A 13,242-nucleotide genomic window follows, 5' to 3' on the forward strand; every position below is an offset into this window, starting at 1 on the left:
CTGAACTGAGAAACTCCCAACCAAAAGAAGGGAAACATTTTGTTTCTTGTTTCCAATAAAGATTATATAGGCTTTGCCTATCTTCCCATCCATGGGCAGAATTTGCTGTGAATCACAAATGCCTTGTGGGGCAGATCTCTGCAGCCCCTAGGGGTCAAGGGCAGAATTAAACTTTTCTTTGATTTCTGTGTGTCACTGTATTTGTTTTTCCTATCTCACTGTACAGGTCCAAGCCCCATTCCTTCAGCAGCAACAGCTATTCAGCTCTCCAGGCTGTTTGGCTCTGTGGATGGATGCTGCTGCTCAAAAAACGGCTGCATTGCAATTCTTGGGGGTGGGAGGAGGGCTCTGCACACCAAGCCAGGCCAGTACGAGCCCTCCAGCAGGACCACGTGCCCTAGAGAGTTATGCAGTCCACCAGGTCAGCCGGTGCGGTGCACTGCACCCAGCAGCAGCAGCTCCCTTGTTCTCCTCCATCTCTCTTCCCTGCTATGCTGAATGCTGCTACGCCCACCCAGAGGGGCTGTCCAGCTGCATCCGTGCAGATTTCCAAGAGCTATAAAGACAAGCCATTTCTCAGGGGTATTGAGAGAAGAGGTCTTCTAGTGAGCCTACACACCAGACTACACTGAGCAGGGATGTGGTATGGTAGCAGTGGGATGAGTAAAGGAGCTGCCATCAAGCAGCACTTTCATCTGCAGACTATCACGCACAGCCAGCAAAGTGCCCTGGCTCTTCCTGGCAAGCCTACTTGTTATCTACTAAGAATTGCTCCTCCTCCTTTTCTTCTTGTTTGTTACAATCAAGGAACTGAGCAGAGAAAGGTTTAGCCTCACAATTTTCCATCCATTTTGCTGGTCTTACATTTCAATTAAAATATCCTGCAACAAAAAACGTCTATCAGGCATAAATGTATTAGCATGTTATTTCTTAAAATTGTGCTAAGCAAAACTGGTTCTGTGGAAAATTCCACAATCGCAAATTAATACATGTATATGTTTAAAAGAAAAGGTCTACTATGAAACAGCTTCATCATCTACAGCTATGTTTGTAGGCTAGTCTGCAGGCTGACACTTCATGTTACAAGATTTTGTTTAATACTGTTCATAACTGCCAATTTAAATTGTTTGGTTGAAGTTTCCCTACCAGGTGTCCGCCTCAGGCAAAGATTTTTTTCCCCCTGAAAATTGCAGTTAAAAATGTTTTGGTGGTTTCTAAATATGAGGTTGGGGGAAATAAGCTCTTCATCCTGATGTTAGAAATTGTTGCTGGTTTTTTTTTTTTTTCTTTTGTAATACCCTCACATCTTTATGAGTGAGGACCTGGAACTTAGTTGGAGGGATGGTTTTGGGGTAAACCAGTCATCATCCCTGTGAAAATCTGCTGGGCAAGTTACAAACTTCAGAGAAGAAAGCTGTGGTTTGTGTAGACTCAATCGGGATTGCTGGAGTCTGGACTGAACAGGACTCACCCAGCAACTCTAGTTCCTGGCTGTGCTGGACCAGGCACTGTCCAGGCACCAGACTGTAGCTAATATCAGGGACCCTGTCTCTCCTGTACTTGCAATAAACAAAACCTGTGAAAAACAGCAGCAAGGAAAAGGAGGTTGTTGCCTGATTTGAATGCAAAAAGGTGAAGAGAAGGAGTAGAGTGGCACAAATGTCCTGGGAATTGTGAAGGAGATTGGCAAGCAAACAGAACTGGAAGAGGGGAGGAAGGCTGAAAAAGGAGGGGCTTGTTGAATGAGGAAGCTAGTGCTGGAAAACAGAGGAGGAAGAGGCAGAGCTAGTGAGAAGCCAAGGAGCGCAACAGTGGGTGAGAAGTGAAAACGGCATGGTGAGACAGTGGGCAGTAAAAGGGCTCTGAAGTTAGAGCAGAGTCAGTGAAAAGCAGACTCTGATGATATAGTTGAGGGCTGACTGCATCATAACATGCATTTAAATGGAGCCATTAGGTTGAAGAGATGGTCATAGTCCTGTCACGTGCCTTTGACAAAAACTTCGCAATTTAAGCCTGTTTTTTCACCACCTTTCCTTTATTTGTAATAGGTAGGAGACCAACTGTGCCAAGCCTTTGTTATGGCTTAGCTATTAAATGATCAATCTACGGATAAATATGTGCACAAACTAGTTCTGGTCTTCTCTAGCTTCTGGTAGCAATAAACAGGCACTTGTACAAAGTGTAGATATGTCCTGGGCAGTGAACTTCATAATTCCACAAGGTCAAATAGAGCACCCACAAAAAAATCAACATTATTTGCCTGTGACTTTAAGCCACATTCATAAGACGTGAGGTTGTCTGGGAAAAATACTTCAGAGCCACAGATTTAACAGCCTTTCTCCTAGTTTAGTCAGTAAAACCAGTATCCTACCGAGACTTTGGCTTCACATTCACATAGTCCTCATTAGCCTCGCTGGGTGCCAATAACAAAGCTAATTCTAGCAGATACTCCTGTGGACAAAGGTGCTCTCCCTCCAGTTAAGTTCCAGTCTGCTTCTGATGGGTGAAGGAACAAGACCTGTTCCTCTCCCACCTTCAGATAATAAAACGACTGCCCTCCACCATTACGCACAACAGTCATAAATGCGGTTTTCTAAAAAACATGGTAAGAAAATACAGAAAACCACTGCAGCTCCTACAGGACGTTGCCACTGATGCAAACTTTATTATAACCATTTCTGAAAATCTTCTCTTTCCAAAAAAACATTCCAACGAAATTATACACTGCTCTTACTGGCAACAAAACTGCTATTTGAAGCTGTTACTGAAACTGGGGTGGTTTTTCAGAATGAGCTCTATGAGGCAATTTCATTGTGTCCACGGGGTTCCAGATGGCTATCGATTATGTCTATATGATACATAATGCTACCATCATCTATTTTAAAGATTAAAAAAGAAAGTAGACAGAAAACCCATGAATGCAGCCAGGCAGCGCAGAAGGCTGAGGGCCCTCATTTCCAGACAATGCACCATATGGCAGTCAGTATACCTTCCCTTACACTGCACCACCACTGGTTCCCATCATGAGTGAGGGAGCAATTCAGATTCTGTTCTTAGGCAAGCCTTGGCTCCTTTGCAGAAATGGCCAACAATAATGCCAAGTTTTCCCACTAGTGCTCTCTCCATGGGAGTGACTGGGTGCATCAAAATGGTATTTTTAACAGGAGAATATACAGCCCAAGATGCTGGTCCCCAGTACAACATCATAGCACTGCAATATTAATAGGATCCAAGTGAGTCCCACTCACCCTCAAAACGTGTGACAACCATGTTAAGCAGAAGGGCATTCAAACCCTGAGGTGAAAGACACATTTCTAGTCTCTCTTTCTCCACATTTCTGATAAACTTTCTCAGAGTACCATGTGGGGATTTCCTGCTGCCAAGGTTTTCCAGTCCCTGCCTGGTCATTTTAAGGAGGACTTGCAGTGTCGCTTACCCCATTTTCTTCTAGCGCTGCCAAGGGTTTATTAATGCTGTTGACAAACTTGTTGACATGCTCAAAGTGCTTTGTCATTTCTGTTGCTAAGACCATGTCAATAATGGCTTGGCGAAGGGTTCGATACTCATTCCTGTTTAAAGAAGGAAACAATTAAGAATGCTGTCTGCTTCACAAACGGCTGCTTGCTAGAACAAGTCTAACAAAATGCTACAGACCATTTCCATTGAAGAGAGGTGCTGGGGGAAGAAAACAGTAATAAAGGCTTGCTGCATCTATGCTGGATGAAGTACCTTTTGGTGTGTAGAGACGTATGTGCTAGAGGCATGACTGGGTCTCTAGGAGGAGCAGTCCAAGAGCTGGATAGAAGCAGAGGCACCAGCTACTCAGGACGGCTGCCAGGACATGCCACACCGGCATGTTCCCAAGGCTTTTAGCACAGACACTCAGGAGTGGCTCATGCTCCAGCCAAGTTTTCAGCAATACTTTTCTGCTGTATTTTGAGAGGGCCTAGGCAATGGTCACATCCGCACCCTAAATGCCTCTCTAGGGCTGGAAGAAGAACAACAGGTCCTTCACTATCCTTTCCATTGCAACAAGGCATTTCATTTTTGACTGATACCCTGTGACTCTCTCTCTCCTTCTTCTACCCAGCAAACATCTACCCACTCAGCCATAGCTTGTCCTCTGCATCCAAAGATACTAAATTATTCTTCTAGACTTGCTAACATTAGGATTTCCACAAATTTCCCTAGATAGGGTCTGCCTTTTTATCCAAAGGAGTAACTGAAACCATGAGATTACTCCTAAATCTGTGCAGGACAGGCAGAAGCACTCTACTGTTTTAGAAGCAAACTGCCACAGGGGCTAAGGAGTTATCCACAAGGCACTACCCTCCTCTAGGATGCTTGTTTGCATTTTCTTATGTTACACAGAAGAGAGAGATGTCAGTGGGCAGACAACGACCCTGGGTTTTAAGCTTACCTCTCCATGTTTTTAAATATATTGCATTTGTCATCCCGGGTGGTGAGCTGGAAAGCCAAGGCAGCGTGATGGCTCTCCAGCACTGCAGTATCATTGTAGAGAATTGCTAGCTCACTGCCAGCATTGCACAGGAAGGAATTTGTTCTTCCTGGGTGATCCACGTCATGGACTGTGGCAGCAATGAGTGCGGCAACCTCATCAATCGGGTCCAAAGTTTGCTGAAAATAGAAGGATGCTTAGTTTTCCTAGCAGACTCATTAGAAACCCTACTCTGTCCATAAGAATAAGCCAAGTTGCTGAAGAATAAAAGCCAGAACTCTGAAGATTGGTAAGGGTCAGATGTCATAGACAGAGCAATGGAAAATTCATTATAAGCTTCATTGAACACTGCGTGACTTTTTTTGGCCATTTCGTGGCTCTTGAATTTTGCCTTAGCCACACCTTTGACAAAGCACATCAAATTAAACAAATGCAAAGTAATAAATGAGTTTGTGTTTTCTAACAACATAGAAACCACCTTCACTTGAAGTTAGGGTATTTGTCTTGGAAAAAAAGACCAATATCACTCAAAATTATTCTATTTCCACCAGACTCCTTAATTTCTTTTGGGAAATTAATTGTCCTAATCACATTCCACTTACATGCTGGCTAGGTTTACAATTTGTAAGGAATTTTTCCCATATATCCAGTTCTATAGCAACAGCGTCCTGGGGCTACAGCTAATACAAATTCTGTGAAGAATACTTGATGGGTTACATCCATAGAAAAATTACATGACACACTGCTCTATACTTTCCGTATCAGATTCTGATTCTGTTAGTGGGCTGCACTCCATGCTTTACGTCTAACTGTATCTAGCCTATAATAAAATACAAAACTGTTTGACTTTTAAGGTTTTATACTTAAGTTTTAATACTGTATTAATAGCATAAAGGAGAAAAAGAACAAGCATCTCAGAAATATGTTGTGTACATTTGGAAACTAGCCTTTATGCTGTGTTTATGCTGGCTTTTTGTGAAGGATCACAGATACAGAACAACTATGTTAAAAATTTTAATAAAATGAAACAGACACAAGGGCAGAAATGTTCCCAGCTGAATCTGGGAGCAGGGCAGATAATTTGCATTCCAGTTAGCTAGAATTTAAGGTCCAAATTCTCTTCTGGCTTTGACAGTACCATTCAGAATGGTTAGACTTGCTAGGTAAAAAGGCAATCCCTACCGCACTTTACACCTCTTGACATTAATGCAGTGACTTAACTTTGATGGAGCTAGGATATTATTAATTGAAGACTGTCAAGAAAGTCTTGTGGAGAACAAGAAAAGGTAAAGAATTATTCTACTCTAGGTTCATAGCTAGCATTGTCTGAAATACTATCTGCCATGTGTTAGCTTCTTCCTTCTTTCTTTCACCTGCTGCTCATGGGATCCTATTTTTGTGGTATGAAGTCAGGAGAGAGAGATTTTCAGAACAGGCTCTCCTCAGAGGGACACACTGACCAGTGCTCAGTCTGGTTGAGAAAGACTTGTGCAGACGGGAAGTGGCCAGAAACTAGAGAATACTTGCCCAGTAGGACCACAGCAGTGCATCTGATGCTTATTTCCTGAATCTGACATAACAAACTTTGGAGGGATTTACAACACCTTTTCCCTCAACTGCAGGTGAAGGATTCTAACTTTGTCATCTTAACTCCTGTGGCACAGAAGAAAAAATTATTCTGAGAATACTGCTTCAATTTGGGAGCCAGAACATCTTCCCAGGGAAGAACTGAGTTCAATTTACTGAAAAAAATCTTCTCAGTGTGAATTTGAGTGGCAGAATCTGGCTACCTGTATTTAGGTTAAGTTGAACTCTGGACAACACAAAAGCAGTAACTTTGGGCTGTAACTTTGAAAAGATAAAGAGAGAATTCTGAACTTTGATTTTGCTCCTCCTGCTGCTGCAACATTTTTTCCTCTTCCTATGCCTACAGAGGAATGGAAATAACATTCTGGAAAAGGAGGAGGCAGACATTCTTCTGTGGCACTGAAATAAGTTCAGAGCTTGTCTGTTCTCATAGATATTCTTGGGAAGACCAGCTAAACCTCTGGCAAACCAGGGGCTGAGGACATCCAGTGAAGTCCTATTCCCACTTGACATACAGTATTTTTAAGTCAGCCTCTGGAGAGCACACTAATGAGCTGCAGCTCCAGGTTAAGGGCCTTACTACAGTTTTAATGAGCTGTCAGAAGTTTGTTTACAGTCACAAATGTCTCAGCTAGGTGCCCATCACTAGCACTATCCTTAGGCAGGCCAACCTAGGGTAGGAATTTCTATCAAAAAATGCAACTCAGAAATATGTACTGCCACTCCACTGCACACACGTGTAAGCACTGTTGTAATTCTCTTTCTCCAGTCTGCCCTCTGGCCATGTGAGAAAAAAGGTTGCTCTGATCTGGCTGTCGGTGGCTCTAATATGCCAGTGGGTGTTATGGTACAAGGAACTTCAAGAAGAAATATTTTTCAATACTGTCCTCCAATGCAGTCTCTTTAAGCCTCTGGGCATCTCATCCAGAGGGTGATATAGCTTTGGAAGCACTAAACCTATTTTATGGCCTATATTGTCCTGGGACTCTTCTGCAAAATGACCATCACAAGACATAATAGATGGTGATTTATTACATTAAATCTGTATTTGGCATGTACTGGCACAAAAATAATTGTGTCATTAGCTCTCTCATCTGCGAAAGTTTAACTGTATGAAAAAGTTTTGTTTTAAAAGGAGGTTTTCTTATTCTCCCATGAAGAATAGCTCGATTCCCATATTAGTAGCCATCCTTCCACATTTACCACAAGAGAGATCGTAGAACTCACGTAAAGCAGCCCAGTTCCTTGACCTCAGAGTTATCAAACTGGTCAGCACTAGGTAGACAATTGGCTCTTGGCATCTTTTTTTAGGATATCTTCCTTTGATTGCACATGTACTTCCCACCTACACTGTTTCTTGTAAATGTGGACTCACCTTTACTCTTTCTTTAGACAAGAAATAAGCAGTGGCATGTAGTACATCTGCTGAATGAGTGGAATTATGGTAGGAGTTCGAGGAATGGTAGTTAGCTTCAATAACTTGTAACCATGACCTCAGAGTTGATTCTGAACAGTTCAGGAATTCACAGATTCCAAAGCGAGCAAATATTTTGAGACCCAGATAAACCAAAGGCCTGTGGAGAAAAATAAAGACCAAGTTTTAAAACAAATGAGGTTGAAATAATATTTATTACACAGCACAAATAAATAGTATGAATCTATACAGCATTTTTAACCAGTGCCATGTCAGATCAGGTGTAAGACTTGTTAGAGAATTACAATCCAGACCTGTAGAAATGTTCTGCCTACCCATCACATGCACACTCAGAACCATGCCAGTTCCTGACACTTCCAGGACTATTAAAAGGGCTTTATATTGCTGCTGTACTACATGTAGCAGAATTTTGGGGATTAGGGAGTCTATGTTGGGTAAATATAGACTGCAGTCAAAATGAGATAAATTAGCAAGCAGTTTGCTGCTGCCACAGATTTCTAAACTAGCTTGTTTACAGTTCGATTAAGTGTATCTATACTATACAATGCTGCAATCGCTGTTCTTTCTGCACTGAAGATCTGCTCCATTTCTTTTACGCCCACCCTTGCAGGCTTCCATTGCTTGTTGGCTTTGCATGCAATAGGGGACGAGAGATGGAGGCATTCTGGAAGCAAATGACCAGGCCAGAGTATGGCATCTCTAGAACCCTGAAAGGGCAAGGTGAACTTTCAGGCTCACCCAGTTGGAGATCTTTCTCCAAAAACAGCCAACATCACTGTATTCTAGTACTCTTGCTTCTCCCAGGCCAAGCTACACAATTTAAATCAAGATAACTAACTGGCAGGTGAATGAAGATCAGAACAGCAGTACAGAATACTTCTAATCTGAAAGCTGTGAAAGTGCAATATATTTAATTTTAAAATATTTAATGAAAAAAAAATCAAGTTTTAGTCCACTAGCCTTTTTTCAAACCCAGGTAATACTGGTATTTTCTTGTGCAATACATTTTTTGCTTAAGAAGAACAGGTATAGTGGAAAATGTTTTCAAATGTGGACTCTTAAAAACAGATCTTAAACCCTTATTTTGTTGCTGCTTGATTCCAGATGCATTAAGCACTCTGATTTCTAGCTGCACCTGACGGGTGAGGTGAGGTAATTTAGAGTTAGATGTACATCTTTTTGCAAAACACTCAACAGTATTGTGTCATATACTAGAATCATAATATACTAAAGTTAAATCCCCTTTAATCGCCAGCACATAGCACTGTCAGACAAAGGTCTCCCCAGGTTTCTGTGTCCATGAACTGTAATGCACTAAAGCTTAGAGTTAATGAATTATCTTGGCTTTACTACCATATGTCTGCTCGGACTTGAAGACAATACTAATAATGTATTCATACTTGTGATTCATTGAAGATCACTTTAATTCTCTTAATAAATAAATTGCCTTTATTTAAACACAGCAGGAAGCAACCATAATTATAATATGTTTAATAAGAGGACAGGCAACAAAGTATCTCCTTTGTCCCTCTGTGGTTTCTCCAAGTCAATAAGAACAGAGAAACCTATCTGGTGGTCTCATGTATGTTGGCTGGCATAATTAATTCTTAGGGTACTGCAATGTGCATATTAAATACTGTAAATTGCACAGACTGACTACATTTTGCCTTTTTTTTTTAATTACTGTATCGACAGTACCTCATTAGAAAGGGAAATGAAGTAAAGCAAAAAAAAAAAAAAAAAACCAACCCCAAAGTAACTGGATGCAAATTTCCTCACAATAAAATAACTTTAAAGAAGAATAAAAACCTGATTTTTTTTTTCCACTTTTTTTGGCTCATAAAACCATGGTCTAAAAATGATGTTAACTAAATGCCTGATACCTTTCTTAGACCTTGTTTTTTATAGCTTTCAAAGCTCTTATGGATCTGAGATTTAATGAGGGTTTAAGACAGTCAGTTCATTGCAGGATCTAGCCTCCAAATTAGTGTCTCATAGAAGCTTTAAGCTAAGACAAATCACGATACATGAAGCTAGACCCAAAGGAGAACTTTTGATAGGCATCAGAAAATAAAAACAAGGATTTAAACAGAAAGATCAATTTACAGTCTTAGGGCGAAGATTTGTTACTAATGAAGAACAGTCCATCAACTGCTGATCTGCTTTTGAAAACTTCTGTGATGGAAATTGCTATGCCCTACTTTTTATCAGTAAATATTCTTCAGTTAATCTTATACATAAAATGTTGCCTGCCAAGATTTTAGAATAAAGACTTTCCTCTAATCCCAGACAAAGGCAATGGGAATTCTGCTGAAAAGCTGTATTTGAACTGTTTAGGAATAAAAATTACCCAATTACATGTAAGGAATATAAAACATGATCTGTATCAACTGATTAAATTAAGACCAGCATGTTGACTCTGTGTGTAGTTGGCCATAATTTGAATTTGAATCCCCATAAGACAACAATTTGATTTGTAGAACTTTTCTATTATTGAGAATAGAAAAGGAAGGCTTTTAAAACAATGTTGTTTTGTTATTATACCATATCAAGGATATATAATCCTCACTTACATCCACTGGGAATCTGCAGGAAATAGTGTATGATGAAACAGAACGTATTTAATGGGTTTATACACAACTAGAAATGAGAATGAGAAAATTTCAAACATTTGACTTTGAAAATAAAAGTAATTCCAGTTTAAAAGCACAGGTAGAGAAATTAAAAAGCTGATTACAGGATGACATTTAAGTCAGTTTTCAATAGCTTCAATTTATGAGATTGAGTTTACTGACCTTTTATGGGTGGCAGCCTCAAGTTCAAAGATATCAAAATCCCAATGTTCTTCATTTTCCATTGCCTGTGTTATCCGTGGCGGTATGTCATTGAGGGAAATTGGAGAGATCAAACTGCCAGCGACCTGATGAGTTTCTGTTGAGGAATATATTTGCAGATCACGATTAATAACCCTGAGATACACTTTTACTCAATGTACATATTTTCTGTAGTAATGCCTGGCAACTCTCTTTTCTATAAAGGTCAGTAATGATACAGAACAATGCTTATAAATAAAAATAAAACCAAACCAAACAATGCTTATAAAAAAGAACATCTGATCACATTTCTTGTGTTTCTTAAATTTCTTAACATGTTTTAATATCTCAGTAACTGCAAAATTAAAACTTACGTTTTGCTGACAGTATGTATTCATTCCCTGATAATCTTCGTAAACCATCCTGTCCAATAAAAGTTGAGAGTTAAATGCAGGGTCTATATGATGACACCAAATAGTCACACAATGACTTTAGTGAAGCCTCACTGCAGCCTGTCACAGTCATCTAACTGCCTCTTCCTTACTTGTGTGTATTGTTAAGATTTGCCTATTTTACATACAGTTCATAATTGATGAGAAACTGCAAGATACGGGATACAATATGAACTCAAGACAGATACAAACTCAAATTTCTCAGGTGCAGATGGATGCCTGGAATTACAGCCTGACAACACAGACACAGGTTCTGGATGTGTGCCACAAACCAGACACAGTATGTCCACATACTTCCCATCAACAAGCAAAGGTGGTGGGAAGGAATAGATGGAGACGTGTTGCTGCTCTCCTTCCCCTGGTATTGGCAGATCAGGTCACCACAGCAGCGTAAGAATCTCGTGATTTGTTGCTGGGATTGCAGAGCAACAAATTACTCAGAGGCTTCCCTTCTATCAAAGATGAAGGTATGCTTGTGTATTCTCCAACTCCGTGCCTCATAGGCTTAATTCTGGCACGATGCCTAGATGTGCAAACTGAGACAAAGGATTAAAACTAACAGAATGATATATTTAATATTTACTTTTCAGCTCATAATTCGAAATGCTGTTCCCCAAATCCTGCTTTCTCTTTTGATGTATGCAGCTATCAGTTACTGCACATTAATGTTTAGCCCATGACATAAAACAAGTTACTTAAAAAAAATAAATCTTTCTGCATGCACTTTACTAACAATGTTATGCACCGAAAGTATAGCAGAAGTAAATGTGGATGCTATATCTGAACATGCAAAGTCTGCACTTAAAAGATTGTCACATCTCATTTTTAATTTCATATTTATAAGTTTATTAGTCTGGAGTTTTGTGATGTAAAAGGAAAGCGGGTACTACTCCTCTAAATGTCTCAGTGACTCTTCAGTAGCACTGCTATGACACAAATACTTAGGATACCAGATGTGGTGTATTATTTAGAATCAAAGATTAGTTTTTTAAGAGTTGAAATAGCAGGTGTAATTGTATCTGGCAAATCCATCTTTGAACTCCAAATGCCCTTCCCATCATGAATTCTGCTTGAGGGTTCAAATCCAATAACCTACTACTTGTTCCCCTACTCAGATATAACTTCTGAACATGAAATGGAATAATATGATTCTGCTTTCAACAGACCCTTTGCTCGAAAAATGTTTCTCCCGGATAATTTTAGAACTTGTAATATCACATACCCTCATGCTCTGAGATGGATTTTCTCAGCTTTTCTGTTGCTCCATAAAATAGCCCTGGTTTTATTTTTAGTGAGGATTTTGTGTTTTGCAATATTGTTACCTACATGTTCTGGGAACATGGACTGAGTACAGTCAGAATACAAATGTATGTAAGAGACAACAATCCACAAAAAGAAGAAAATGGTTGAGTTTAGGGACTGTGTATTCAGCACGAGAAAAGATTCACTTTGAGACTCTAATGTTTATATGTATCAGTCTTCTTCCTATATTTTTATGTTGTGGTAACAATATATTTTGTCTACTGAGTTAGTAAATTCAACCCTGTATGAACCATTGAGGTCTTCTCCTGGAATTCTTGAAGTCTCTCCTGTTTTTCTCCTGATTAGATATTTGCTGTGATATTTTAAAAGGCAAAAATATATGTAAACTGTTTAAACATTCTAATGGATACTGCAAAAGCATCTTGATAGTTACAACATGAAATGATAATAGCTCACAGACATCTCTGAAAAGCTCACTTCTTGTAAGCCTTTTTGCATCCAACACACTGTCAGATTTTTTCCTGAGGTAGCCTTTTATATGTAACCTACAGACTAATGAGAACACATATCCTTAAGGCACAGGTAACATTCACCCAAGTTCATCAGACTATCAGGAGCGTCACACTCCAGGCTCTGAAGGTGTGGGTTCAATTCTTGCTTTGCTCTGTACCCTTTGTTCAACTTTGGGTACATCGATTTTTTTTCCAATGCCCCTGTTCCTCTTTTCATAACAACATAGTGCGTGCCTTCTTCATTTTCTTGCCTTATTTATGTGAATTATGAGTTCTGTGAAGCATGATTGTGCTTCAATATGTGAACATTCATGTTTTTAGCTGAAAGTACTCTGATCTTTCTACAACTCTCTAGAGGTACAAATATAATCCAATAAATAGTAACAAGAACATAGATGTTGCATTCTTCTGAAAACACATTCTTTCTCTATACTGAAAAGCCCCCAAAACATGTCATTCTAATCCTAATTAAGAAATACAAGTGTCTAGCTATCTTACTTTCTTCCTCTCCCATCTATACCTTTCTAAAATGAATCACATTGGAAAAAGAATTGGTTTTCTTTTCCGTTTCTGGCAAAACTAACGCTTCAAAGGGACTGGTCAATTTTCTTCCCATTTTCAGAGCTACATTATTAATGAAAGGGAAAAAAAAAAAATCCACCAAAAGAGGTGTGCAGGTTTTTCCTGAATATCTGGCATTGTAGAGGCAAAGCATATGCTA

General features: G+C 39.6%; 1 protein-coding gene across 2 annotated transcripts in view; it reads right to left on the bottom strand.

Moving 5' to 3' along the window:
- The window catches only part of LOC104463668 (high affinity cAMP-specific and IBMX-insensitive 3',5'-cyclic phosphodiesterase 8A-like), a 37,597-nt gene that overhangs the window by 4,167 nt on the left and 20,188 nt on the right, over nucleotides 1-13,242 (bottom strand). For both annotated transcript variants that reach the window (XM_010076090.1, XM_010076091.1), the window contains 5 exons: nucleotides 10,669-10,717; nucleotides 10,277-10,412; nucleotides 7,422-7,620; nucleotides 4,421-4,638; nucleotides 3,425-3,569 (listed from right to left, as the gene is read on the bottom strand). In XM_010076090.1, coding sequence (XP_010074392.1) covers nucleotides 3,425-3,569; nucleotides 4,421-4,638; nucleotides 7,422-7,620; nucleotides 10,277-10,412; nucleotides 10,669-10,717 — 747 coding nt within the window. The remainder of the gene's footprint in view (nucleotides 1-3,424; nucleotides 3,570-4,420; nucleotides 4,639-7,421; nucleotides 7,621-10,276; nucleotides 10,413-10,668; nucleotides 10,718-13,242) is intronic.

The sequence above is a fragment of the Pterocles gutturalis genome, unplaced genomic scaffold (assembly GCF_000699245.1).
Source record: "Pterocles gutturalis isolate BGI_N339 unplaced genomic scaffold, ASM69924v1 scaffold11863, whole genome shotgun sequence".
NCBI lineage: Eukaryota > Metazoa > Chordata > Aves > Pterocliformes > Pteroclidae > Pterocles > Pterocles gutturalis.